Below are 26525 nucleotides of genomic sequence, written 5' to 3'. Positions count from 1 at the left end.
GATCAAGAACATTGTTGCACATTTGGCTGTATTGATTTCCTTTTTCAGATCCGAGGAGGCAAACTAATGATTTCCAACACCAGAAAAGCTGACGCTGGCATGTACGTGTGTGTTGGCACCAATATGGTTGGAGAAAAAGACAGCGATCCAGCTGAACTGGTAGTATTTGGTAAGAATTGCTTTTTTAAATACGTATTTACTTCTTTGATGGGAATATTGAATAGCTTCAGAAAGTTGATGGAAAATATGTACATTATCTTGGATTTTGTTTTCTCCCTTTCTCAGTAGCAGTCGTGGAATGTTTCTCCGCTGGTTGCCGTTTTTCTTGGCTTGCTTTTTTCACGTCTCCCCTAGTCTGGGCAAAGCTCTCAGCAGCAAACCAGTGATTTGGAAGTGTGTATTGATCCTCGCAAACAAGGCGAAAATTGCCATTTTATTTCTGCCTCCTGACTGCTCTTTCTTTGATTATCGTGAAGCTCATGGGTAGATTAGGCTGTGGTTTGGGTTTTTTGGGTTTGAATGATACAAAAGTAAAGTGACTTCAAGAAAATCAGCAAGTTGGGTTTAGTGTCCTTGTCGGGATAATGATCCTGCAAGAATAGCAATTGCACAAATCCAGAAGTGTGATTGCGTGTTGTCTTTTTAATCCACATTAGAAGAATCTAATGGGATCCAATTCAAGTGCTGTGCTAATGAGAGATTTTTTTTCTTTTTTTTTTTTTTTAAATGTGTTTGTTGTTATGGTTCTTGTTGTTGGAGGTGTGACACTCTCTCTTTATCCGATCAAAATGTTCCACTCTTGTCTTTCCTTTCAGAGAGGCCAGTATTCACTAAGCAGCCGGTGAACCAAGTGGTGTTGGCTGACGATACGGTGGACTTCTTTTGTGAGGTTCATGGCGATCCAACTCCGACTATTCGCTGGCGGAGAGAGGAGGGGGAGTTGCCTCGAGGAAGGTAACACAGGCACTCATTGTACTTTTTTCTGGAGAATCTCTTTGCAAGCTATTGCTATCAGTTACCAAGTAAATGACTCCCTTTCTGATTTCACATTTGGTGTGCATATTAGTGAAGTAAATACAAAAATAAATCAGATCCACTTCTAGTGTGTTTAGTCCGATATGAAGAAAAATGTCCCCCTATTAAATTCAGCCTTCAATAAATAATAATAAAAAAAATGTGCTTATTAATCTTTTGCTCGACCGATGTTAGAATTGACACCGGGTTGACGTGTTTGCAGATACGAGATCCGCAGCGACAACAGTCTGCACCTGAACCAGGTGCGAGCCGAAGACGAGGGCACTTACACGTGCGTGTCGGAGAACAGTGTCGGCAAAGCCGAGGCGGCGGCTTCCCTGCAAGTCCATGGTAAGACCTTTGCGTTGAATTGGTTGACAAAATCTTGTCTATGTATTGTACATGTGTGTGTTTCAATGACCATGCTTTGCAGGGTTTGAAGTCATGTACTGTAAAACTATTATCAAATGTCCAGGATGGCACTAAGAGAGACTTTGTGTCTGCGTAGTTCAAAAGAGCCGGCCGGCCGGCCGGCCGAGCATTATGCCGCTGGGTACCGACGGCTCGCTAAGACTATATGAGAGATAAAGCGGAAAAAAGTCGGGCTTTAAGTTCCTTTTCAAGTCTCAATTCTTCATGCCTCTAGAGAGAAAGGCAAGATGAAAAAGAACTGAAATGACATTAGAATAGTCGCTTCCTTGAAGAGACGCACTCAACTGCAAAAAGTGTCATTTGACGTGATAAAAGGGAATATTTCAAGCCACGCATTTTGTCATTTTCCACATTTGAAAAGTACATTCAAGTGCTTGCAATGACAAATACACCCTGTTTGTTGATGTCAGACATATTTGTATGTTTGTTCATGATACATTCATTCCTTTATTTGTCCCACAATTCCAGAAATTCCTGTTATAAAATAGACTGAATAAATATAGACATGATTGTGTATTTGTAGCTGACTGAAGAAGCAGATTGAATGTGGGTCATTGCTTGCAGCTACAGGACAATAAGAATAACAACACACTGGTTTTTGTGTAGCTCTAACTCATTACACGCCATCGTGTCCAGTCTATTTCATGTACTGTCTAACATCCCCATTCATTCATTCATCCATCCATCCATCCATCCATCCATCCATCCATCATCTCATTCTTCTCTCTTTTCATTTCCACCCATTTTGCGTCCTTCCATGGCAGTTGGCTCATCCGGTGAGTATCTCGTTTCATGCCATTTCTGTATGTTTGAGAGTGTGTGTGTGAGACTTAGTACATCATTTTGGGAGGAATTGTTGAGAGAATAACTATAATTAGCAGCCAAACACTAGGGTTGGAATGACTACGTTATTTTCCACAATTGTCAGCAGTTTGCAATGCAAGTTGAATTGAGTCTATCTAATGTGGAATGGAGTGGAAGAGCATACAAGCGTATATTACACCACTTCCAATGAATTCAACTCAATGGCCATGTGCATGTGGGTGTCATCTGAAAATGCTTTTTTTTTTCTCTTTTCTCCAGTGCCCCCTCAGATCGTTGTGCGGCCACGGGACCAGATCACAGCACCGGGTCGCACTGTAACCTTTCTGTGTGGCACAAAAGGAAACCCTCCACCGGCTGTCTTTTGGCAAAAAGAAGGAAGCCAGGTAAGAAATGCTCATGTTTATTTTGAAATCAATTCTTCTCAAATATTGCATCAGCTTGATAATGATGGTGCATATGCCTGATGAAGAACTTGATAGGCCTTCATTCTTTGCTTGGTCTGTGTGCTGTGTGTGCTATTGCACCAGCATGACACTCACCCACACAATCATATACACACACACACACAGACTCCTTCCAATCATTTTTCTTCACTCTGAATTTTTCTCAGCATCATAGCGCGAGTGTGCGTAGGCTTGCACAAGTACAAATGTGTCCATGTGTGGGTTTTGCACAAGTGTGTGATCAGCTTTCCAACATGTTGGAATGTACTGAAAGATGAGATGACGAGAGTGTGTGGGTGCTGTGGCGAGGTTTACACTTCACTGTATAAATAACATTTCATAAAAATAAAAAAAGCCAGCTTAAACTAGGAGCATGAGCATCCATGCGCGAATGGAGACACATCCATCCGATAGCTAATAAGCATCAGATGTTAAATATGGATCTGACATTAATTCACCTGTCGTTTGTTTTTCCTCCAGATTTTGCTGTTTCCCATTCAGGAACTCTCACAAGGGCGTTTTTCTGTGTCGCTCAGCGGTGAGCTAACCATCATTGACGTCCGCGTTGAGGACTCTGGCTACTACATTTGCCAGGCCATCAGCGTGGCAGGCAGCATACTGACAAAGGCCTTACTAGAGGTGGAAAGTGGTGAGTTACACACACACACACACACACACACACGTGCACACGATTCTATGTAGGCGAGTGGAACAACCAACACCGCATAGGCAAGTTGCTAGATTCATGTCAAATTGTTTCCCCTAATTGGTTGATTGTTTGATTTTGAGGAATGAAGATAGAGCAGACACATTTGACTTTGAATGTTCACAGATACATTGGAACCTCTGGTTTTTAGATTTCAATTTTGGATCTTCCACTATAAACATCTCCCACTGGGCTGGAGGCATAATGCTTAATCTCCTTTCAATGTGCACTGATGTAAAGTCAAATATCCTTCAAATGAAAATCCCCCTCCCCCAAATGAGCAGACAGCAGGGGGTCTTTTCTGATGTAATCAAAGTAGACAAGTGGCACTATGCAAATAAACCAAGTGCAACATATGTTTCTCTCAAAGAGGCTTTTCGTCTGTCACCACTCCTTGATGGACTTTTCACATGATGAGTTGCTTCCAGAAAAATCCTGGATTGGTTCAAATCCCAGGGAACAAATAAATGTTTGTGGTTGTGACTGATGATTATCATGAATATGTCGAAATTCTGCAAGCCACGGTAGGTAGACAGGTGGCTAACCTTAGAAGCTAGGACTAAAATGTACAAATGTCGTTCATCTTTTGAATCCCCCCCCCACCCACAGCGCCCTCCGATCATGTTCCCCCCATCATCCGGCAAGGGCCGGCAAATCACACGTATGCACCGGGTTCGACGGCACAGTTCCACTGCCACGTCATGGGGAAGCCCACTCCCACTATTCAGTGGGAGAAAGATGGCCAAAGGATTCTAGGGACTGATGCTCGAATCCGTCTGATGGAAAATGGCACGTTCCAAATTGCCAATCTTCAGGTATGTCCATTGGATTGAAATGTAGGCTGGCATAATTCCCTGTCTTCGATTAAAACCGACTTGTTTTTGTATGTATGAGCAGCACTCTTGAGTAGTCGCTGAATAAGAGGAGAGAGCAGAAAAATATTCTCAGCCTTGAGGCGTGACCAGCATGATCATGATTATGCAAGGCCATTAGCAATCATTTGTGCTTTTGTACTCCATGCTAATGAAATCCATTTGGCACACAAGTCCCTCTTGGATAAGAAGCAACACCTGAGGTCACCGTTGCATTGCAGCAGCAACTTGAGGAGGAGACTGATTGATAGCGGGCTTTTTAATGACGAACCATCATTAATACTTGTAATTACATTCTCAGGACATTTGAGATCTGAATAAAAGATTGAGCTGGATCTAGAGAAGCAAGATAAGGGGTGAAAGAAATAGACGAAGCGCTCGGAAACCTCGCGTTTTTCAAAGGTGTGAAACTTCATTTCTTAGAAAACTTGTTTGTGATCAGACAGTTGTTCTTCACGGTAGTCTGTGTAACATCCTTGCTCACTCTAGGATGTGTGTAGCTTGTGGCATCAGCGGGTAGATTTATTGCACGCTGGATCATTTGATTTGCACTGAATATCAAGTAGCTGGTTTAAAGACAGGTAGGTGCCTGAGAAATTTCGAACTGGTCATTAAAATTCAGTCTTTGATCCTTCTTTTAAATCTCCTGCTCTGGCAGCCAGGGATTTACTGGAGATGAGGAGCAGAAAAGGCACAAGCTTGACTTTTGCCTTGACTTCAAAGAGTGGAGATCCAATCATTTGCAAGTTGAATGAAGCATACATGACCAAAATGTCGACCGTAAAAGCAATTTATTGATCGATAATAATGAGCGTTGTCACAATTTCTTCTTCTTTCTCTCGCTGAAAACGCAGTCGCCAGGTTGGCCGTTAATTAGGTCTGAATGTTCTGCCAACTTCCTCGACGCTCAACGAAGCGCGACGCTTTCTGCTTTTGAGCGATATGTCATTTTGTCACATCACCGCTAATGAGTTCATATGAACATTAAAAGCCGGCCTCGCAACACACTCAACCGATGACAGCGCGCAGCGCACCCACCTCTTTGTTTTGTGTTGCCAGGAAACCGACTCTGGCGTTTACACTTGTCTGGCTGCCAGCTCCAGCGGTGAGACAAGTTGGAGCGGAGTGCTCACAGTCAAAGGTGAATTTCTCTTTTTTTTTTCTGCCTGCTTCTAATCTATGCAAATGTGAGCTTCATGTGGGTGGCAATGGATTAAGATGCATTTGTTGTTGAACGACAGAGAATGGCGAGCCGTCAGTGGCTCAGAGCACCGAGCCTTTCCAGTTGCCAGGTCCGCCACACAAACCGATTGTCACAGATGTGTCCAAGAACAGTGTCTCTCTGACATGGCAAGCCAATGCTCACGAGGGAGGAGCTGCGGTCACCTCCTACATCGTTGAAGCCTTCAGGTGACTTTTCGAAATCCAATGATGTTCTCACACTTTTCGACAAATAATGCTGACAACAACCAGTACTGTAATACTAAGTTCGAAACCTTGGAATGTTTTTGTAGTATTGTATTCTAAATGTAGCACTTGTAATTTAGAACTTAATTGATAGTTCTCAAATTCTTACCCAAAGAACATTTCCAGAGTATTTTTTGCTCTGGAAATAGGAGATATTGTTTTTCTAGAGCAGACAACAACATGATATAGTTCAGCCATCCCCAACTGCCGTCGGACCGACAGATGCTTCCCTATTTTCTCTTTAGTTTATGTTCCAAAATGAAGACTTGTTAGTTGTCTTATTCAAAAGGTGTGTTTTCCCTTTTTTTTCATCTCGTTTGTTAGGAAACAAAATGCGAACATGCTTGTGCGTTGACTTTCCCCAGAAGATTAATTGCATGATAGCACGCTAATTTGCAGCATCATTAATTAACATGTTAAACTGACAGCCCGTTTATAAATTGGATGCGAATGAATATTGCAAAACACGCACACTCACAAATGCTTTTTGCCATTTGTGACATGAAGAATGTCATCTTTTTAGTGGAATGTTACATCACACGCCACGCGAGCCTTAAGCAATGATTGGCCTTGGCGGCCAATTTAACGTGAATAAAATAGCGGTAGCGTATCCTACGGCAGATCTTGTTCCGCGCACATGAATGCATTGAAAGATTTGAAAGCGAATTTGTTTTGTCCCCATCTATTCCAGCCAATCAGCCGGCAGCACTTGGCAAACTGTCGCGGACATGGTGAAAGTGGAAACGCACACAATCACCGGCCTTCTCCCCAACACCATCTACTTATTTATCGTCCGAGCCGTCAACGCCTACGGCCTGAGCGACCCGAGTCCCATCTCGGAGCCTGTCCGAACACAAGGTCAGTCCGAAAGGAAGGAATCGAAGGTGAAGAAGCCGACCGAGTGTAATCTCGGCCTGCGTTTGGTTCAGACGTGAGTCCCACCGGTCAGGGAGTGGACCACAGACAGTTACAGAGAGAACTGGGGGAGGTGGCAGTCCAACTACAAGAGCCCATCAGAGCGACGACATCCTCCGTCCGAGTCTCCTGGGCTGTAAGACTCTTGGTTTATTTGTATTTTTATCTTTCATTATTCCAGGGAAGGTCACCGTGTGTGATTTCTTCCTCTAGGTTGATCGTCAATCTCAGTACGTGCAAGGCTACCGTCTCTCTTACCGCCCCAGTGGAGGAACATGGCTCCTCCAAGACATCAATTCCCCCTCTGAGCGCAGCACCGTACTCACCAGCTTGCTTAAAGGAACCGAGTATGAAATAAAGATCCGGCCTTATTTGGACGAATTTCAGGGGAAAGACAGCCGTACAATACTGGTTCGAACCCCAGAAGAAGGTAAGAGTTTGACTAAAGCTTAGGAAAGGTAATGAGTGTCGTAAATAAACAAAGTATAATCTTCTTCTTTTTCTTTTTTTTTTCTCATCAGCCTCATTTTGGGTTCGGTTAATACTCCCCATGTTATTTGAATGTTTGGCTCCGGCTCGCATTTTGCTTCTATTGCTTGATAAAAACTTTGGATTAAAAATAACGGTTTGGGGTCACATGCAGCATTTTCTGTCTTTCATACGAAGCCTTTCTTATGCCTTTTAGTGCCGAGCGCCCCGCCAAGAGCTGTTACAGTGGCAACGGTGAAGCAAAGCAACAGCTCCAGCATCATTGTGTCATGGGAGCCTCCACCCAGCGACATGCAGAATGGGATCATCCAAGAGTACAGGGTAAACACCTCGGACATACAAGGACAACGTTATTAGAAGAGTGCTCGCTCATCTTTGTTTGTCGCCAGGTTTGGTGTGTTAGCGCTGGCAGTAGCAACCAGACACGCTACTACATCAACAAAACGGTGGAAGGCCACTCTTTGTCCACGGCATTGAAAGGCCTCACGCCTGGCGTCCTTTACCAAGTGGAGGTGGCAGCCGTCACCGGCGCCGGTGTGGGCACCCGCAGTCAGCCTTTGCCCGTCCTCATCAGTGAGTCCAGAAAATGGCATCACGCTCACCCTGCTCTTTGTCGTCGTCCTCGTCTCTATTATTTCCATACGCTTCTCCCAGAGACGGCAGCCGAACAGCCGTCCGTGACGAGCGACCGCAACGGGGAGAGCGACGCCAGTCTGGCCGAGCAGATTACCGACGTGGTCAAGCAGCCGGCGTTCATCGCGGGCATCGGCGGGGCCTGCTGGCTCATCCTCATGGGCTTTAGCGTCTGGATCTATTGCCGACGCAAAAAGAGAAAGGAGTTGAGCCACTACACTGCTTCCTTTGCTTACACGGCCGCAGGTTAGTTAGCAGCAGACTTACTTGCACTTTGTAGTATTTTGTGCTGTGGATATACTAAAAAGCCTGTGGTCGCAATGATATCAAGGCTCTGCTCTTCTTGTAGCGTGCGTGTAAGTTGCATCCTTTTTGTCTTCTCTAGTTGGATTTCCTCATGGGGACGGATCTGGACACAATGGAAGGTACTCACTCATAGGGACATCCTAATGTGTCTTCCGTGCTGTTTTTGCTGTGCCCGCTGCGCTCTTCCCATCTGGACGCTGGTGGATGGCGTTCTGTCCAACACCAGAACGTGTGTGTGTGTGTGATGTGTGTGTAGGCCAGGCGTGCTGGGTGGCAGCATGGGCAACTACCCGTGGCTGGCAGACTCTTGGCCCACCACCAACTTGGTCCACGGTGGTAAAGAGGCTGTCAACTGCTGCACCAGCAGTCAGGACACAGCTGAGCGATACTATAATGGTACAAAAGGTGGCCTTTTCAGCCAAACATGGTCAATGGTGAGCTTGTACTGTTCTCCCAACGCCGCGTAGAAGCCGGCATCTCCAACTACCTGAATCAGACGGAGAAGTGCAGCATGAGCGGCTCCACCGAGGGGCCCATTTACAGCACTATTGATGCTAGCGGCGAGGATCTTCACAACTTCACCTCCACCACTCCCTATGCCTCCACCACCATCATGCCCTTCTCAAACCAAACGCAAAGCCCACTTCACGGTGCTGAGCAAGATGACGGACACTGGATCATCTCCGGGCCTCAGTACGCTCAACCGGATCGCTGTAATGGTGAGGCCAAAAGATCCAACTCCTTCAATGTGGCTGCCATGGGAGCCTACACTGACTGCTTGAGAGAATTATTGATCAATTCTGGTAACCCAACACGAATTAAGACTGAAGTGTTGAAAGCCATTTCTTGCAATGTAATAATGATACATGAATGATTTATCATTCAGTCACTCCGTTTCGATGCTAACGTTATTCGGATTTTTTCTTCTCATCTTCAATCAGACGTTTTCATTCATTTGTATTCATATTTTATTTAATCAACTAAGTCCAAATTTGCCATGGTCAAATGATTGCAAGTCTAAAAGAGCGACTTGTTTTTTAGGTAAGCCAAAGCAGAAGGCCATGGGGAAGGCTGTTAAGACGCCATCTTTAACATGGATGGAGACATTGCCCCCACCTACCCCACTTGGAGAGTTGGAGCAATGTGACCGGGAGCCCCCGGAGAATGAAGACATGGAAATAGGGTGAGTCTTCAAAAATGTGATGATTTGGTCATCTTCTCCAATCCCTTTCCTTTTGCTTGCAGCTCAGACCAAGAAGAATGGTGTCCTCCCCTCCCGGAGAGGACGTACCTGATGGAAGGCTGTGAAGACGTCTACTCCCACAGGAACAACAACGCCGCCGCCTCTCCGGCGACTTCTTCCAGTCACCAGTCCACCGCCACGCTTAGCCCGTCGCCCGACGAGGAGACGCGAGCATCCCGTGACCTGCGCCGGCAACAAGAGGAAAATCACCTCCCGCGGTAGGTTACGTGGATCCTTCACGTTTGGGTCTGAGCTGAGGAGTGTCGCCTTTGCAGCAGAAGGGTACCGTGCGGTCCGGTGCCAGTTCCCCAGGCGCCCAGCGCACCGCTCACCCAGTCCAGCCTCTCTAGCCAACAGCATCTCGCCTCGTTGGAGGTGGTTGGCCAGTGCCAAAGTCACACGGCGGCGCGCTGCCGACACAATGAAGACGACGACGACGTCAATGCGACTACGCCCGCCGGTATAGTGTGCACACACTAAATAAACTCACATTCAGGAATTTAAGACAAAACGTTGATTTCTTCAAGTATTTTGGAATGAAGACTAAAATACATTTGACTCATGAATGCTGATTTGTTTGTTTTTTTCTCTCTCTCATTCAGTGCATAGCCGGGCACCACCAGCAGATACATGCTCTCCACTCAACCAAAAAGGTCGTGTAAAAAAAAAGCCTTCCAAGACTTCCGTTTACAGGAGAGAAATACACGGAGGTAGGACTTTTCTATTGATCAATGGAAAGCAATTGTTTTTGGAATTGTATGCTGAGAAAATCAAAGTAATAGCCAAGGTCGGACGGAGCACAAAGTGGATCATAATAATGAGTCTCTACTTGTATACTGTTTGTGCTTCTCTCCTCAGACCTTCCTCCACCTCCAGAACCACCCCCAGAGGAGGCTCAATTGCACAAGTGCATGGAGGCTGCTAAAATGCCCAATGGCTCGCTCTCCTCCCTGGAGAGGAGCCAGTATGACAGTGGTGGCCACAAACGCAAAGGCTCAAGACAAAGACACGCTGAAAGTAAAACGACAGGCTCTATTTTGGTTGACGTGCCTTTATTTTGAAATGAACTTGACTCGTTCGTCGGGGTTGGCCCATCCCTGATTCTGATTAGCGCTTGCAAAAAATCAATGGCCTTAATGTTTCCACTCTGCACTTTTTACACCTTGCACATGAAAGCATCTGGAGTGCAAGTGGACGTTAAATGATTTGACATGCCTTGAACGGTTCAATGTCAAAGCAGTAACTCTGGACTTCAAGAGATGACTTAACATTGAACCAAGGTGCACAGCCATTACTAAAAAACGATTCACTTTATTCCATAGCCGCACATGGCGAGGAGGTGACGCTGTACGCCGGTAAAGCCGGTTACCTTCCCAGGAATCACATGTCCAGTAATTGCTCGACCACAGGAAGCTCCTCATCTCGGGGCTCCACGGGCTCCCGGGGGATCAGCGCGGCCAGGAAAAGCAGCGAGGTAGGATACAATCATGTCTCTTTAATAATTGAAGCATCCAGGTCATTATGAGCACACTAAAGCCTCATTAGAGAAGTTTGTAGGGTTATGCTGCATAAGACACAAATCAGCAACTGGCTAGATTGTGAGTCACCAAAACAGACAAATGTTGACAAACATTTCATCAAATAAAAACGCTTTTAACTCATTCACTGCCACCATTGACGGTTATAGACGTCAAAGACATGAACTGGCTTGGCAGTGAGTGAGTTAAACGTGTGTATCGCATCTCATTTATCCATCTACTCAAGAGAGGCTGCACAGTAAGTAAGAAGATTGCATTTGTCCACGCCTGAGAGAATCTGTGTTCCTTTTGAAATGCACAAGCCAATGTCGTTGATGGCATAGCAAGGTGTGAGCGCTGAATGGGAAGCTCTGTAGGAATCGGTCGTTGTGAGGCTGCACACTTTTGCCAGTCACACTACAAGAAACAATATGAAAGGAGGTGGAGCTGTTACGTTTGAAGGTATCACCATAAAGTTGCCTGTGTACGGAAAAAGGAGCAAAATAACACGGCCTGCTAGGTCGGCCGGCCAGCCAGCCAGCCGGCCAGTCGGCCAGCCAGCCAGCCAGCCAGCCCCTGCTGACCCCAACTTACATCTGGTGTGGGAATGGCGCACAAAGACAGGGCTGGCTCCCTTGCCCAGGTCAAAGCCCTTAATGGCCGCCTTGCTGAGAACATGAAAGCTTCATTGCTATAAAGTTTGGGGTGCTTTCACAGGAAGTCTGGCTTAGGTTGCCTCCTTCTTCCTGTTTTCTGTCTTTTGCCCGGAGACAGGGAGGTGTTGCTGTCCCTTTCATTTGACGGGTTGTCGCATTGATGTGTATGAGACATTTTCCTGATATGATTGATCAGAAATAAAGAATACGTGTGGTCACGGCACTCACAAAGTGAGAAAACTGATGTTTTTATTTATTGTTATTATTTATCTTTATATATTGTCTTCTCTTTTTCAGGAAACTAGATAAGGTCATCTGTGAAGAGACCTCTGATGCCTCCATTGTTCATCATCTTTTAACTGTGGACACTGTGATCTATAAATAAGACTCATGTCATTGTTGTGAAAGAACAAAAGCAGACTCTCCATTTTTTTCTTTTATAGTGATTTGTTTCTCTGATTGTTTATGAGCTATCCAGTTTTTGGTTTTTTATATCCAGCTATCAGATTTGTAAATACCTGTGTGTTGTTGGCTTTGGATACAGGGAAAGAGACTTATATTGTATTTATGAGTACTGAAAATGAAAAAAAGGTCTGTTACAAAAGAAAAAGCTCATCTTTGATTGTGCCAACTTTTTGGGTGGAAACTTACAGTATACTTTTTCTGCATTAACTACTGTTGCACTCTTCTTGGTGATGGCCAAACAATAGAAAATATCAAGCACAAAAGAAAAAGCCAAAATGCGCAGGTTCTTCTTGCTCCTGGAAGAATGCTCTGGTCTGATTGGGATACCTGCCCCCATGCAGAATGTGGCCATGTCTCCGTAGCCCTTTGTTTCTGTGCAGCAGACAGACAGACAGACAGACAGACAGACAGGCCCCAGTCAAGTCTGATTGTAATCCCGCCCCTTCCACGCTTCTCACGTTGTCTGAGGGACGCTTTGCTGCAGTCGTAGAATCACATTTCTCTCTCTCTCTCTCTCGCCCTCTATCTACAATTTTTTTTTCAGAATAAACAATGTCTGCTGACTGGCTTTTTGTACCATTTTTGTTTTGTAAATGTACAATAAAATTCATTTGCTGACTTAATTTGCTGTTAAATGTTTTCTTTTTTTTGAACAGGGCAAAGCTGAGCAACAATGCCCCTGAGAGTGTTGCTTGATTTGCTTTCACCGCAACTCAATTTGTTTTATTTGATACGACCGGGTTGTTTTATTTGTGACTTTGTTCTCCTGTTGTAAAATGTTCATTTGACAAAAAAGTGAAAATGTGCGTCACGCAAATTAGCTTCCCATTTAATTCAATATTTTTATTGAATTTATTATTATTCTATTCCATTAAACATTCAATCATTTGCACGGGAAATCACTGTGAATGAGATGTCTTACAAAAATGCTTCGCCTTGGCATGTTTCATTTTCAGGTGTACCATTTTCACAAGTCCATTTTGAAGGCCATCATCCTCGCAAAAACACCTTATAACAAAGTATCTCCAGGGCTTTCTTGGCAATAAGAGCTTACACTATGATTTGTTGACACCAGAAAGTTGAGAGCATTGTTGGTCTGAAGAGTTGTGGAAGGGCACACACACACACACACACACACACACACACACACAAAAGTGTGTGCTTTGGCCTGAAACCTTGAGATTGACTCAGCGAAGGTCTAAATCCTAATGACTGCTTATAAATTGAGTCTGACAACCTAGGGTGTTTTTCAAAATAAGCAATTCCTCAATTAAGTGACAATTTCATTCAAGAGTTTTCAAGTTCACTTCCAGATTGTTAAGTCTTTCAACCTCCAGGGAGGAAAAACTTCATTTGGATCCCTAAACACATTCTATGATGTGTATGTGTGCCTTGTTGATTAAGTCAAGCATGCAACAGCGACGGATGACAGTTAAGAAAAAGATTTACATGACTGACCTTCAACAGAATGACCCGCACTCTTTATCCTTTAATTCCCCCCATCACCTTCCTTCCCTCCATTCTCGTCTGTGCTATAAATCACTAACTCGTTCATTAGGCTGTTGTCAGGGCCAAAACGCCCACTGGAGGAGACTTGCTGGCCAGCAGGCCGGCCGGCAGCAGAAAGATGAGGAAAGACACAAAGAGAGAAAGCGATTGCATCATTTCAACTCGAAAATGCAACCCCCCAATGTCCATGTTAATTTGCCGGTGACAAGGGAGAGGGATGGAGGGATGTCCGTGACTTTTTGGCTGCTGTGATACGACAGAGGAAACTAAAAGAAAGCCTTTTTGTGATCGTGAAAGCAAATGAATAAGGCAATTCAATGAGGCTAGGAATGAAATGTTGCTGGATTAACAATTGCTTTTTTCCTTCCAGCCCCAAAACACACTTGCATGGTATGATTTGAAGTCATCTTGTATCTGTAGCGCTGTAAAAATGCAGCGCTAACAGGGATCTCGAAGGATTGTTTCCCAAATCATATTATAGACAGACGACAAAGGTTGCCCATGGCAACAGCTGAGTCTATTTCAGTGTTTGAAAACACATTTTTCAATTTAAGGTTACACTCTAATAGAGGGCATGGTGTGAAGTGACACACCCGACCGATCCAGCAAAGAATGCTGCTTTTCAATTAGCTTTTTATCATGGAAAATGTATTTTGATATTCATCTCCAAGATTGTAGAAAAGTGTCATCTATCCCTCCAGGTGTTGCAGAAATACTTTTATGATCTGTTTGGGGTCTATTTTTCTAACTTGAACTTTTGTCCATTTTCAATACGTTTCGTATCTATTACGTCACGTCACGTTCGTTGGGGCGGCACTACAAAACAAGGCAATAATGCAGTGGTTCTTAACCAGGGGTGCTTCCTCGGGGGTGCGAGGATACCCTGGGGGAAATTTACCATTTTCCGGGGATAATGGTCAGGTAACCGAAAAAAGTGAACAATTCTGCAAATCAAGAAGTCATTGTGCTCATTGGCATTAGGGATAATGCTAATTAAGCCTTATAGCTGTAAAGTAAACCAATTATTATTATTAATCATTTAGGGTTAGGGGTGCGAGAACTGCTTGGTGAATTGAATGGGGTGCGAACAAGGAAAAAAGTTCAGAACCACTGTAATAATGGGTGCAGCCAATCGCTTTCTCAAATCCACCATCTTTATTACCCGGAAAAACTTTGGTCGTCCAAACAACTCAACGATGCCGAAGTGGAGAGAAGGATTTGCCGAAAGACTTGGATTCATTGAGGGTTCACTAACCCTTCGAGCCATCGAAACGACGCACACAGTAAAGCGGTAAGCTAATGAACTGTATTTCACCTTTATGTTATTGCGTGTCTATGATGCCCTCGTTTTCATTAGCATAGCATTAGCATCAGTCTACCTGCTGGTTTTAGCGATGTGCGCTCTGTTCCTATTACTTGCGGCTGTATTTTGAGTAGTTGTATCAGATGAATTGCATAGAAGGTAGGTGCTGTTTTATTCTTGTGGAACACAATGATGTGTTAAATGCCTTCGTTAGCTTCTTCGCTAACGCTAGCATTAGCTTACTGCTTAACTTGACTGCAGTACTTTGTTTGCGAGACGTGTTCTTAATTACTGTGAGGGAATCTGGATTCATATATATATATATATATATATATATATATATATATATATATATAGTTGGACTGAAGTTTACATGTGCACACAGTTAGCATAACTTCTTGTAAGTTGTGAGAAGAATCTCCATGCCAAAATTTAGCAACATCATGAGCAACTCTTACAGTCGAGCAGAACTAGTGTTTCACATCAATTGCAAAGCACAGTTTACCCCCATAATCCTTGTCTTGTATCTGGGTCACTCGGGTCAAATGGGACTGGGGACATTGAGTAAAGAAGGGCTTTACTGTCTGCACAATTTATAAGCTGCATTGCACAAGCCCAGGCAGGATCAGCTTTTTATGTGGGGTATTTAAAAAACAGCTTTGTCCTTTGCCAGTTCTTCTTCAGTGAAGTCTCACTGGAAGGACAATTAGGAGAAAAGGTGAAACTATTGAAAACATTTGAGAAAACACAACGAATCATTTGCATTTTGCTGCATTTTCAATCAATGTCTGTGTAAAAGACAAAAGGGATTATCCTTCATGTCTCCTTCACTTAAAGCCATACGTTTCTTCTGGAAGCCCCCAGCTCCACTGCGCCACACGTCTCACCGCTAGCCCAGAGGCTCACGTACTGGATGTAGTAACATGATGAATCGAGTCGGACGTATATTTCATGTAAACACACACGCACGCGTGCGTGGAAATGAGAAAAAAGCCAGTAGTTTTATTCTGGAACGTTTCAAATGTCAACATTTTTTCAAATTCATTAAATGTCAAATAAGATTTAATTCCAACAAAACTACAAAATAAATCTGTTAAATGAGTAGAAAATATTTCCTGAAACCTGTCCAAGCATATATGATCTCAGATTAGTTCAATTAAATGCAAATACATTGAAAGATAGATATCTTCTACTTCTTCAAAACTACAGCATAAAGGCAATTAATACAGTGAATATAAAGAAATGAATAAGCCGGGGGGGAAAAGACTTTTTGATATCTTTAAATAACCACTGCCCCACAGTCAGATTGTTTGAATGGAGCCGCAAATCCCTGGCGCCACCATTTTATGTTTGTATGAACAAAATAATCCGAATGTGTGCCAGTAAATATTAGGGGCTGGCTGTCAGCTCTTGTAAAATCTTGCAGAAAACATCTGCTGTGAGAAAAGCTCACTTTGTATTTCTCGGGCTTAATCTCACTGGCTCAGTATGTTTTTTTTCAAACAACATCAGGGGAGAACATCCCAAGGGAGCTTCCTTCATTATCTGCCTCTCGAATGAGTGAAAATAATACAAGGTGTGGGTCCAAAATGACAACACAAAAGTCATTAGCAGGATGCTACATACACTAGTTATACTTCCGTAAAGTGACCTGAGGAAGAAAAAAAAAATGACCGAAATACAAGCTCAGACTGAGTGTAAAAGAGGTCACACATCCATCAATCATATATTTGGAAACCCAAAAGTGGCCTATTGGACAGCGGCCCCTCGTTTACTATAGATACCTGAGACTGGGCTTTCCTACATCTGAAAGGGTTTTGTATTTGTGGCAGGATAGTGGGCTCTGTACTGAGCCTCCATTTCCTCCATCCAGTTCATGCTCCAGTCCCACGCCGGAACAGAGTCCATCTCTCGGGGTGTCTTGCCCTCAGCACAAAATGATGGAAACAGGCCGCTGAGAGGGGAGGCTGGTGGAGAAAAGTCTAAGCACACAAAAGAAAAGAAGTGTTATTTTTAGGGATCTGGATCTGTCAAAATACCCAATTGAAACGGTGGACATTTGGGATTACTTATAAAACGAGTCCGCCATCTAGTGGAGGAATATAAAACGACACAAAACTTTTTTGGGCGGCTTCAAATGTTTTCCGTGACTCTGCAAGCCTGTCAAACATGTAGATAATAGCAACTGGAATGTACCTGACAGAGAAGCTCCAGAAACGGACTCTGTTGTCAGAAAGTGGGCAAAATTGCTACTGGCATTGGTGTAGCAGCTTTCTACTGAGCTGATGAGGCTGCTGCGGGCACTTGCAAAGTTTCCATCCGTAATGGAGCTCCAGGTATTCCACAGGGAGCTGTCCCAGTCACTGTAACAGGAGGAAGGTGAACTTTGAAAGCGAGCGCGGCGTAATCCAACCGGCGGGGCCTCGGACCAAGTGTCAGGGACCATCTGAGTGCGAGGCTTGAGCTCGCACTTGCAATCCACGCCGGCAGTAAGAGGTTGGGCACTGGTGAGAGACAAAATTGTTTTATTTTCAGGAAAAGGCTCGCCGTTTCAAACAAAGAACTACCTGGATTTTTCAAGTTGTGGACGAAGTTCCAGATACTGAGTGGCTTCCTGTGCAGTCAGCGTGCCATCATGTTCTTCATCTAGAGCTCGGTACGAGTGGTAGTTAGTGGTATTGGTGGAACCTGGCTGCAGGTAGTCGCCTGAGATATCACACACTGACTGGAGAGAGCCCAGATCCATTGTTAGCTTTGTGGAGCGGCTGGATCTGAGAGGAGATTGTGGAACAAGGCATCCATTTTTTGGTTGGTTTCATAGAGAGCAAAGGCAATCATCCGCTATTTCTATGTCTTACCCTTCGTCTGAGCTCACGCTGTGCGTGTCTGTAGCTTCGTCCGAGTTGAAAAGTTGCGGCGGTGGCCGCGCGTCAATTACTTGTAGCGACACGGAATCGTGCAGCCCCCGAAGACAGTCGGCAAACTGATGGTACTCTGGAAAAGTTGAAATAGCAGCTAGAAGACAATTAGAATTGGAGGTGGAGTGACGCAATTTTGAAGCCTACCAAGCTGGCCCGATGGAACCTGACTGAATCTGTGTGGGTTGAGAGAAGATGGAGGAACCTGGGTCCTGCTTTGGAATATGGGGACGCTGTTCACAGCATGTAACTCTGCAAGTGAAAAAAGTCATTTGGAAATATTGCAGTAACATACGTATGTATGTATGTATGTCTGCTCCCTGCTCACTCCTCCCTCACCTTGCTTGATGTATTTTTGGTGCCACGACTCCCTCAAAAGCCCCATTTTGGGCTGAGGCCGTATGGACCGTTTCCACGGTAACATCTCCCTACTTGTGCGTGGCTGCGTGAAAATCTGAATGGTCTCAAAGCCTTGCTCCTGCGGCAAAGCATGAGGCATTTTGGGGAAAGGCCTGGGGCTGTTGAAGGTCTTGAGCCCATTTGCCATGAGGTCAACATAAAAGGTGCCATAGACGCCACAGTTGTCAGTCACGATGGGAACGGCCGAGTCCACGCAGCTCGGGTGCTTCTTGCTCGGGACTTCTGATGAAACATGGATTGCAATACGATTGTAGCAATCATTGGCTGAATGAATCTATAGATTTACGGCTGATGGAAAAGTCCACCTCAACCCTTAAAGATCATCAAAGTGAGCCAATGACTTCATTTTGATGTTCTGAAAGAAAAACAGTACTCGCTTGGTTTGTGATCTTGAGCCCACATGTCTTGGTACTTCTTGTTAAAAGGGGGTCTCCAACTCCCGGAGATCCATGGAGAGTCTGAAGATGTCATCCTGAAGAGAAGGAATCACCTTTCAAGCGTCTGAACAAACACCTCACTCTTTCTTTACCTGTGATTGATGAAGATATCGTCACTGGCTTGTCTTTGAAAACCTAAAATCACACAAAGACCAATCAATCAATCAATCAATCGGGTTTTGAGCTGTTTATTTCTCACCTTTAGCCCTATCACGTCCTTGTATTAGGTGACGCATTTTGCTGTGGCGTTTCAGGAGGCAAACAGCTGCAATGGTCAAAATACACCACAAGAGGGCGCAACTGATGCCAATCAATACAGGGTCCTGGAGCAGCGTAAGCAAGGGGGACTGATCCGGTCTGTGGCTTTCTGACTCCGAGGTCATTCTTATCTGTGGATCTTTGGGAAAGTGAGACCGAATGGATGAGAGAGCGCATTTGCATTGCACAGAAAATGCTTCAAATAGCTTACTTATGACAAATCCATGGGGGTCACTTGGCACCCCGACCCCAGCCCCATTCACTGCTGCAAGGGTAATCCAGTAGCGCTTGCCTGCTTGTAGGGAAAAAATATCAAGCCAGTGCTGCTTGCTATCTAGAGTCCAGTTTTGGTACAGCTGCTCGTCGGACTCCACACACCACACCTGAATGAAGAAACCATTTGCTTTTTAGCATCTGCACCAACTTACTACCATCTTACTTAAGCACTACCTGGTAACCTTGTATGATCCCGTTGTGAGTTTCAGATGGAGGAGGTTCCCAGTTCAGGTGGATAGAGCTATTGCCATCGTGGTTAATAGTTATGGACACAGCCAGTGGGGCTGCACTGGGAACTGCAAGAGAAAGGATTCCATTGAAGGTTTGGAAATTACAAGCGGACGACGATTGAACCATGGATCGCTCACGTGTCTCCGGAACTCTCAGGAGCCGGGTGTTACTCTCCCGGCCGTATAAACCGCTGCCGTAAGGACGAACCTTAAACTCGTATTTATAGCCTCTCCTTAATGGGCCGACGTGTGTGTGAAAGTTTGCCGCCGTCACCTTTTTTGCAAGCCAGTCTGAGCCGGCAGGTAGAAGGGAACGGTAGAGTACTTCAAAGCCGTCCAGGTAATGACTAGGTGCTGACTGGAGCTGAACGATCAAGTCACACGACAACGACGACAACGAGGGAATGAATCAAGATGTCAAGATGAGCAGCCGCATCTGTGAAACAAATACCTTCCATTGCACTTGAGCGATGTTGGAGCCCGGGGCTACCATGGTGACATTTTCCAGAGCCAGTCGCAGGGCAGACACTTCTATATGGAGATCTTTCTGTTTAGTGCTGGCGGCAGCTACAGCAAAAACAAATATGCTCAAGTTGTGCTTTGAGTTACAAGCAGGCAAATCAAAATGAAATTAGTCATTGAATGACTCCTTCTTAAATGGAACTCATTACTAGGGAACGTCATATATGCGGGATTTAGAATAGAATATAGAATCGATCTTTATTGTCATTGTCACACATGAAAACCGTTCAATGATAGTGGCAGCATACCTTCAACCAGCAGCTGTGCAGTGGCGCTGACCACACCAACATGATTGATTGCAGTGCAAATGTACTTGCCAGCATCTTGGCTGCTCACGTAATGGATCTGAAGCGTCTGGTCTGGATTCATAAGATATCTGGACACAAATTGGACTTTTTGTGAGCAGCTAACAAAAGCCAAACTGAAAGAACACGTGTGAATTCATCTTAAAATAAAAATCTGACTTTGAATGGATGAAAAGCAATACTACCTTCCATTGGGAAGCGGCCCCTGGTCTCTGCTCCAGACCACGGCAGGCGGAGGGTCCCCCTTTGCCTGACAGTAGAACTGGGCAGACTCTCCCACTCTCACCGAGACATTTTCTGGCTTGACCACTAAAATGGGTTTTGCTACAGTCCAAAAAAAGGAAATGTGTTACATTCCACTTGGAATCATGACATTCCGTTCAAAATGCTGTTCAAATGCAAAATCTGGAAATCTCTAACCGACCGAGCACAGTAAGTCGAGCTGCTCTGCTCTCGCGCACCCCCATAGTGTTGCTGGCCACGCACACATAGGCACCGGAGTGGTTCTTCTCTGCAGGAGCGACGATAAGCTTTCCATTCAGCTCCTGTAGAACACACACACACACTCGGTCAATTGTATCGGATCTGGGTTTTTTTGTTTTGTTTTAGGATCTCAAATGACAACAGCAAAGATGGAAAAAAAAGGCTAATAGTGGACTTTTGCACATGACTAATCTCTTGATTTGAAGCTAAGGAAGAGGCAAAGACTTTATCTTACAGTGTAGTGGAAATCAGTGTAGTTGATTGGCAAGCCATCTCTTGTCCACATAATGTTAGGTTCTGGGTGTCCCACTGGGGGGGCGCAGTTGAAAACAGCCACCTCCCCCTCTGCCACCTCCACGTCACTGGGCTGCACGGTGAAGGCCTCCTGTAGTGCTACCAAAAAATGGGTGAGAATGAATAACATAACCTTTTCAAAGAACTGGCCAATCAGAGACTCTGGGACAACTGGCCAATTAGAGACTCTTGAACAAAGGTCTTCAATCGTGTGTTTTTAATGTTGCAACATTTGGTTTTAAAACAAAGTTTGTCTTACCTGCAATGTGCAAGGACGCATTGTGGCTAATGGCTGTTCCTGCACTGTTCCTAGCCACGCACGTGTAGATACCTTCATGGGATTTGCCAGCAACACTCAGGAAGAAGAGCCTATCATCTGACAAAACCATGGGCTGCGCTCGGCCATCTCCTTTGGAGATCTGGAGAGGCTGGCCGTTGTGCAGCCACTCGATGCTCGGCGACGGGTTGCCATCTCCCCGGCAGGAGAACGTGGCGGGTTTTCCAAATTTCACCACAACATCAGAGGGGTGGTGCACGATACGGGGTGGCACGTCGTCCGCACAAACTCTGGCGCCTGTTAAAACAAGTTCTGACATTCTTATATGGGGATAGATTTTTCAGCTATATTGCCCAAACAATGTTCGGAGGGTGTAGAACATGAATGCTATTGTTTGAACTTCCTGCAGCATTGGATGACCACATCCGAGGAAACGGGGGGGGGTCTGACCAGCTTCCTGATAGGAGCGGAAACTCGGGAATAACTTAAGAACCCGGGAACCCCCTGATCAACAGCATACTCGCAACAATCAAAGAAGGTACACACCTTGATGGATTTTGCAGCTCCTGTAAATTGGTGAAATTGACAAAAAATAGATACTGGATTTTTGAACTTTGGACAGGTTTCATTGTATTTCAGACATTCCAAATGACTTCATTCTGCAACTAAATACAAAACAGATCATGTTATTCAACAGCGACTGCCCAACTAAGGAGCCGAGCCGTCCTTCATGTGTGAAAAGCGGAAATGCCTCAAATAACCGATAACAATAGCCTACCAAGCCACATTGTCGTAGTGCCTGCCACACAAAAAGGAAATTCAAATCATCATGATACATTGATGTTATGCAAAATAACAGAGAAAATCCCAAAACTTTTCTCTTTTTCTCAAAATCCATGTTCACAGAAAACCAACTTTTCCCTTTTTCTCAAAAGGTCCGGCCGATAGCCACGCAAGTGAAAACGCGCACAATTGTATTGCCAATTTAATTGTATTGGTTGTAATTTACCTGGCAAAAGAAGTGCCGCCGTTATCACGTAGAGCAGCGTGAAATCACCTCTGGACATCACTGCGGTCAGGCCAAGTGAAGCCAGACTCCGCCAACATTGTCTATTTTTGGATAGATACACTGGAAAACGGCAGCACTAAACCAACGCGTTGCCAAGGCAAATTTCAAAATAAAAGACTCAAAACATAAACGCCGAAGCTTTGGATTTCCCACGATTTGAACCGAGACATTTCGTTCGGATCCAATTTGTTTTCAAAATAAAAGTACTCTGAAAAGTATTTGAAAAAGTAATATTCGTCATTCTGGTTTTCACACGCATCCGTTCCACCTCTGATGTTAAATTACAAAAATGTCCTCTTAAAAATAATGCCTGTTATTGAACAAGTCATTTGAAAATATAAGAAAAGATAAAGGCAGTTTCCAAAATAAAAGCCTGAAAAATAAAAAACCAATGTCCTAGAAAAACAATGAAGAAAGCAGCAACACAGCACAAATTATAATTCAAGTTCTGACAGATGATCAAACAAGTGAAGTCCAAATATGAGTGAAAATTGACGAGCTCACCTTTTCTGTGGTGTGGCCTGCTCCTGGTAGCTGTGTGCCGAGATCCCAGAGAATTGCGCAAATGCACCTTTGGCTTCTTCTGCTCCAGTTGTGTTGAGCACAGATCTTGGCATTTGCACCTGTGTGAGTACTCAGCCCAAGTAGAGAGCCAAGATACATAAAGTAGCCACACGCTGACATTCATATTGAATCCAAAAAGCCACATTGGTTGGAGGTGCCACACGCATGCAGAGCGAATTACAAAATTCCAACCCACTGGATACGTTTAACGTGATAATCCATAACCCTGCCTGCCTGCCTGCCTACCTGCCTGCCTGCCTGCCTGCCTGCCTGGGGAGCCTTTAGCTCACTCTCTGGCTCCCATTCATCCTCCTCATTGGGCCCTTTTTGCTTGGGAAATGGAAAAGAGGGGGAAGATGTTGGGAGGGGAGGCGCCCCGGCACCAACACCTCCGTCCGTCCGTCCGTCCGTCCGTCCCAGAAAAAAGAAGCCATTTCAAGCTCATGCTGGAAAGTGGTAAACATTGCTATCTGGTTGATTGAACATGAACTGAGAGTCATTCTTCTGGGATAAGTGCACAAACATTTGTGTCCTCCCCAAACATGAATGAATTTCGGTAGCGTCCGTAGCGCAATTCAAGGGCAACATGGCTGAGAACGAGAAGTTGTGCTTGAGTGCATCTGAATGCACAATCGACTGCAGAGCGCAGCACCATCCCCTTTGCACTTTCCAAACGTCACACTCTCCAGCTTTTGGTCTTGCGTCGCTCTCACTTTCTCCGATGTTCCCGCCCACGTCTCTTTATACGTCCAGCTGGCCGTGGCACAAAGACTTGCTTTCCAATGATCCCTCAAACCCCCCACTTGCTTTGTTCTGCTCATTTTCCCACTCCTCAGATGCAAAAATGAAAATGGGGAAAGCAAAAAAGGTCTACCATATGGTAGGATTACAGAGGTGAGAACAAAAATGGCAGCCAAGGGATGGATACTGTTGGATACTGTTGGATATTGGAAAGCAGGTCTTTAGGGATTACAGTCTTCAAGACATCAACATTTATTCTTGTTGGTTTCTCTGATGTTTTCTGGTAAGCATGTAGCCAAACAAAAAGCCTATCCAGGTCAGAAGTTCCAGATTTCTGCATAGTTTTGCACACAGTATAGAGATGGATAGAGATGTGGGCCGGAACTAATAGGATTGCTTTGGAGTCCTTTTTATTCGACTGGTTGGTTGGAATTCCAGTCCACGTCTCCTCAGGCTTCAAAACAGGAAGAGGGCGAGCGTTTTATTGAGAAACTCACCAGAAGCATCTGCTCGATTATACATAGCATGAGAACATTGGAATGATCCAAATTGACAGTGAAGGCATTACGACGGTGTCTATCGAGTGGCTTTTAGAAAATAACAAATGTTGATGCAAAAGCCACTCTCCAACCAATGAGAAGTTGGCCCTGGGAAAGTTTCTTCACTTATTTGGGTTCCACAGTCTGTGATTCAGATAAAGTGGGCCTCTTGCTGGCTTCTCTTCTTTTTTTGGTCGTTGACATCGGCGGCATTGTGATGCAGTGCCAATTCTTCTAGTGTGTTCTCAAAGCTTTAGCGTAGACAGGCTCCAAGAAATGAAAGGGGAGCAGCATGAACAGCCCGCAGAGAAAGATCACACTCGCTAAAGCCAGCAGCACGTAGCGAGCGATGAACAAAGTGTCCACTATCTGTGGAGGGAAAAAAAATCCTTTTTTTTATTGTATATAGATTAGACAGAAGCAAATCATTTGAAAAGACTGTCATTGACATTAACATCCTGTTTCTCTCATTTCAGATCCATTGTGGTGGTGCCCCAATACTTCTGTATCCATATGTCACAAGCACAGGAAGCCTCTTGCGAGATCATTTCCAGGTTAGATGTTGGAATGACACAACATGCATGTGAGTGTGCGTTTATAAATAAGGTAGGTGGGCTTGCGGCATTGAATGTTTCTCACCTTTTAATTTGCCAATAGCCAGCAAGTTGGAAGCCAAAGTGTGGGACATTATTCATAGATTGTGAGTGTGTGGGAGACAGGCAGCGAGGCAGGCGGATGTCATAAAGAAGAAATTGGCCCGGTCAACTACCCTTGGGATGGGAATTAATTAGTACTGTGATCCCCCCTTTACTTTTTTTGAACAATTTACCACAGGCTCAGATAACTGCCCCTCTGCCAATAATATATTGAATATATAATTTGGATGATTGAATTGAATATATTGAAGTATGAGAGATGATTGAAATCTGTGCTCCAAAAATGAATGAGCCATTGTGATACTTCTTTAGCAATGGTGGCATATATGGCATGGCATCTTCATTAGAAATGGACAATCAAATAAATACTTCTTTATTATTATCCATCCATCCATCCATCTATCCATCACAATGAGTAATCAGAAAATGTGATTTAAAAGCAACGTATACTTCTTTCTCTTTGAAGGCAGATGGGGTTGTTGGGCTTCGAGGGAAAAACACTAGTGCCAGGGTAATGATGAGAGCCAAGAGGAAGACCGGAATAACTCCTAGCCTGGGGAGGGGGGAATAAATCAATAAAAAGTACACACATACATTTCATACAGTGAAGACAACAAATCAAAGTCATGTCAATTTGCATATGAGCATGAGATGTTTTGGATTTTTTCAATCCGACTAAGCAATAATGAAATAAAAGGGCACATCTTTAAGAGAGGTCCTGTGATTGATGATACAAAGCCATTTTACCCAATAAGATAAAAACGTGTATTGGTTCGTACTACTTTGTCAAATGTAGTTTTTCCTTATCCTTTTGTATTGAGTGTGTATTGATTGATGCTGCTCTCTCTCACAAGAGTGATCCAGTAGCTCTTTGCAGTGTAAACCCAAGCAGGAGAGTCACGATTAGAACAGCTGCAACTATGAACATGCCTTGACCAACCCAGGGAACTGGACTATCCATGTTGCTTTAGTTTGGAAGCCGCTTATCGAACGAACGAACCACTAAAAGCGTTATGGGAGTATATTTCGTTCATCTATTACTGATTATGATCTTGACACGACCTCCCACCTGTATTGTTCCCATTGGTAAACAAGATGAAATCGAAAAGTAAAAGGCAGATTGTCGTAACCCGGTCGCGTCACACTAACTTGTTTACACGCAACACGAGGGAGATACCCGTGGAACATACGTCAAGAGTGGCGCAAGTTGACTTCTTTATCTTTCCTTTGGTTGAGAACACAGACGGAATTGCACCTGCGCCCAAATCTTGGATTATCTTGGCTCATTCGTTTATAAACGCGCAAGATTTGTGAGTGTGACGTCTTTCTGCAATCACTCACTTTGATGATCCTGATGCCCTCAGCAGAAACAACCATAGCACAAAAGTCACGATCCAAACAGCAGTGATGACCAAAACGCCTGTGCCGACTCCCAAGACTGTAGTAGCCATTTGATGACGGTTTGTCGGCCAAATCCGTCTTGACTATGAAACGTTGTTACGGTGCTATTGCAACTGTTAGCTGAGCCTGCTAGCCTTTACGCAAATATTGGGCTTTGCATAACAGTGGCGACTGTACATTAGCATTCCGATACTTTCCAGTGTGCTGTCTTGATTACGCAAATGTGCCTTGTTCATGTTATTGCGTCCAGTAATTAAGTCTCAACCAAAATACATTCGTGTATCTCAATTTGAACTCGCGTCCAACGCGTCCGATCGTCACTCTAATGCTTCTTAGTAAC

General features: G+C 44.4%; 3 protein-coding genes and 1 long non-coding RNA gene across 10 annotated transcripts in view; 2 read left to right on the top strand and 2 right to left on the bottom strand.

Moving 5' to 3' along the window:
* robo3 (roundabout, axon guidance receptor, homolog 3 (Drosophila)) overlaps nt 1-12606 on the top strand; it is a 34826-nt gene extending 22220 nt beyond the window's left edge. For 2 of the 3 annotated variants that reach the window (XM_037269091.1, XM_037269093.1), the window contains 25 exons: nt 49-169; nt 816-954; nt 1238-1365; nt 2211-2222; nt 2530-2654; nt 3195-3363; nt 4030-4235; nt 5352-5433; nt 5534-5702; nt 6451-6617; nt 6689-6810; nt 6888-7104; nt 7360-7484; nt 7553-7736; nt 7818-8042; nt 8182-8221; nt 8359-8498; nt 8570-8821; nt 9144-9285; nt 9348-9563; nt 9621-9805; nt 9948-10055; nt 10204-10362; nt 10668-10819; nt 11816-12606. In XM_037269091.1, the coding sequence (XP_037124986.1) occupies nt 49-169; nt 816-954; nt 1238-1365; nt 2211-2222; nt 2530-2654; nt 3195-3363; nt 4030-4235; nt 5352-5433; nt 5534-5702; nt 6451-6617; nt 6689-6810; nt 6888-7104; nt 7360-7484; nt 7553-7736; nt 7818-8042; nt 8182-8221; nt 8359-8498; nt 8570-8821; nt 9144-9285; nt 9348-9563; nt 9621-9805; nt 9948-10055; nt 10204-10362; nt 10668-10819; nt 11816-11827 (3597 nt within the window). In that variant the 3' untranslated portion in view covers nt 11828-12606. Of the gene's footprint in view, nt 1-48; nt 170-815; nt 955-1237; nt 1366-2210; nt 2223-2529; nt 2655-3194; nt 3364-4029; nt 4236-5351; nt 5434-5533; nt 5703-6450; nt 6618-6688; nt 6811-6887; nt 7105-7359; nt 7485-7552; nt 7737-7817; nt 8043-8181; nt 8222-8358; nt 8499-8569; nt 8822-9143; nt 9286-9347; nt 9564-9620; nt 9806-9946; nt 10056-10203; nt 10363-10667; nt 10820-11815 lie in introns of all 3 variants that reach the window. The other variant, XM_037269092.1, reaches the window with a different exon arrangement.
* A 2028-nt stretch (nt 12607-14634) lies between these two features.
* Nucleotides 14635-22033, top strand: LOC119134234. The gene is made up of 3 exons (XR_005100293.1): nt 14635-14783; nt 21625-21753; nt 21913-22033. It is a non-coding gene; the product is annotated as an uncharacterized LOC119134234 (long non-coding RNA).
* On the bottom strand, nt 15780-23889 carry robo4 (roundabout, axon guidance receptor, homolog 4 (Drosophila)). Of its 5 annotated transcripts, XM_037270782.1 has the most exons (20): nt 22789-23889; nt 21198-21512; nt 20880-21037; nt 20586-20706; nt 20347-20485; nt 20105-20232; nt 19786-19901; nt 19473-19698; nt 19279-19400; nt 19040-19211; nt 18770-18967; nt 18663-18705; nt 18511-18605; nt 18053-18355; nt 17861-17965; nt 17654-17789; nt 17363-17566; nt 17225-17299; nt 16992-17158; nt 15780-16777 (listed from the first exon to the last, which is right to left on the bottom strand). In XM_037270782.1, the coding sequence occupies exons 1-20, from the start codon at nt 22991-22993 to the stop codon at nt 16596-16598; spliced, it is 3210 nt and encodes a 1069-aa protein (XP_037126677.1). In that variant the 5' UTR covers nt 22994-23889; the 3' UTR covers nt 15780-16595. The 5 variants fall into 5 exon arrangements, with proteins under 5 accessions (XP_037126677.1, XP_037126676.1, XP_037126678.1 ...); XM_037270781.1 differs by having other exon boundaries at nt 16992-17299; XM_037270783.1 differs by lacking the exon at nt 17225-17299.
* A 166-nt stretch (nt 23890-24055) lies between these two features.
* On the bottom strand, nt 24056-26521 carry tmem218 (transmembrane protein 218). Its single transcript, XM_037270792.1, has 3 exons — nt 26126-26521; nt 25235-25337; nt 24056-24497 (listed from the first exon to the last, which is right to left on the bottom strand). Exons 1-3 carry the CDS (start codon nt 26233-26235, stop codon nt 24363-24365), a joined length of 348 nt encoding a protein of 115 aa, XP_037126687.1. The 5' UTR covers nt 26236-26521; the 3' UTR covers nt 24056-24362.
* Nucleotides 26522-26525: the final 4 nt, after the last annotated feature.

This window comes from Syngnathus acus, chromosome 14, assembly GCF_901709675.1.
Source record: "Syngnathus acus chromosome 14, fSynAcu1.2, whole genome shotgun sequence".
In the NCBI taxonomy this organism is placed as follows: Eukaryota; Metazoa; Chordata; class Actinopteri; order Syngnathiformes; family Syngnathidae; genus Syngnathus; species Syngnathus acus.
Note: the sequence above shows the minus strand (reverse complement) of the source record. Positions and strands in the feature narration are given on the sequence as shown.

Coding starts and splice junctions, on each gene's coding strand:
- tmem218 (XM_037270792.1), bottom strand. CDS start 26,235: ATGGCTACTACAGTCTTGGGAGTCGGCACAGGCGTTTTGGTCATCACT. Junction 25,338..26,125: donor AGGGCATCAGGATCATCAAA/GTGAGTGATTGC, acceptor CCCCCTCCCCAG/GCTAGGAGTTATTCCGGTCT. Junction 24,498..25,234: donor CTGCCTTCAAAGAGAAAGAA/GTATACGTTGCT, acceptor TTCCCTCCACAG/ATAGTGGACACTTTGTTCAT.
- robo4 (XM_037270781.1), bottom strand. CDS start 22,993: ATGTGGCTTTTTGGATTCAATATGAATGTCAGCGTGTGGCTACTTTAT. Junction 20,486..20,585: donor AGCTCGACTTACTGTGCTCG/GTCGGTTAGAGA, acceptor TTTGGACTGTAG/CAAAACCCATTTTAGTGGTC. Junction 19,401..19,472: donor CCTGAGAGTTCCGGAGACAC/GTGAGCGATCCA, acceptor TTTCTCTTGCAG/TTCCCAGTGCAGCCCCACTG.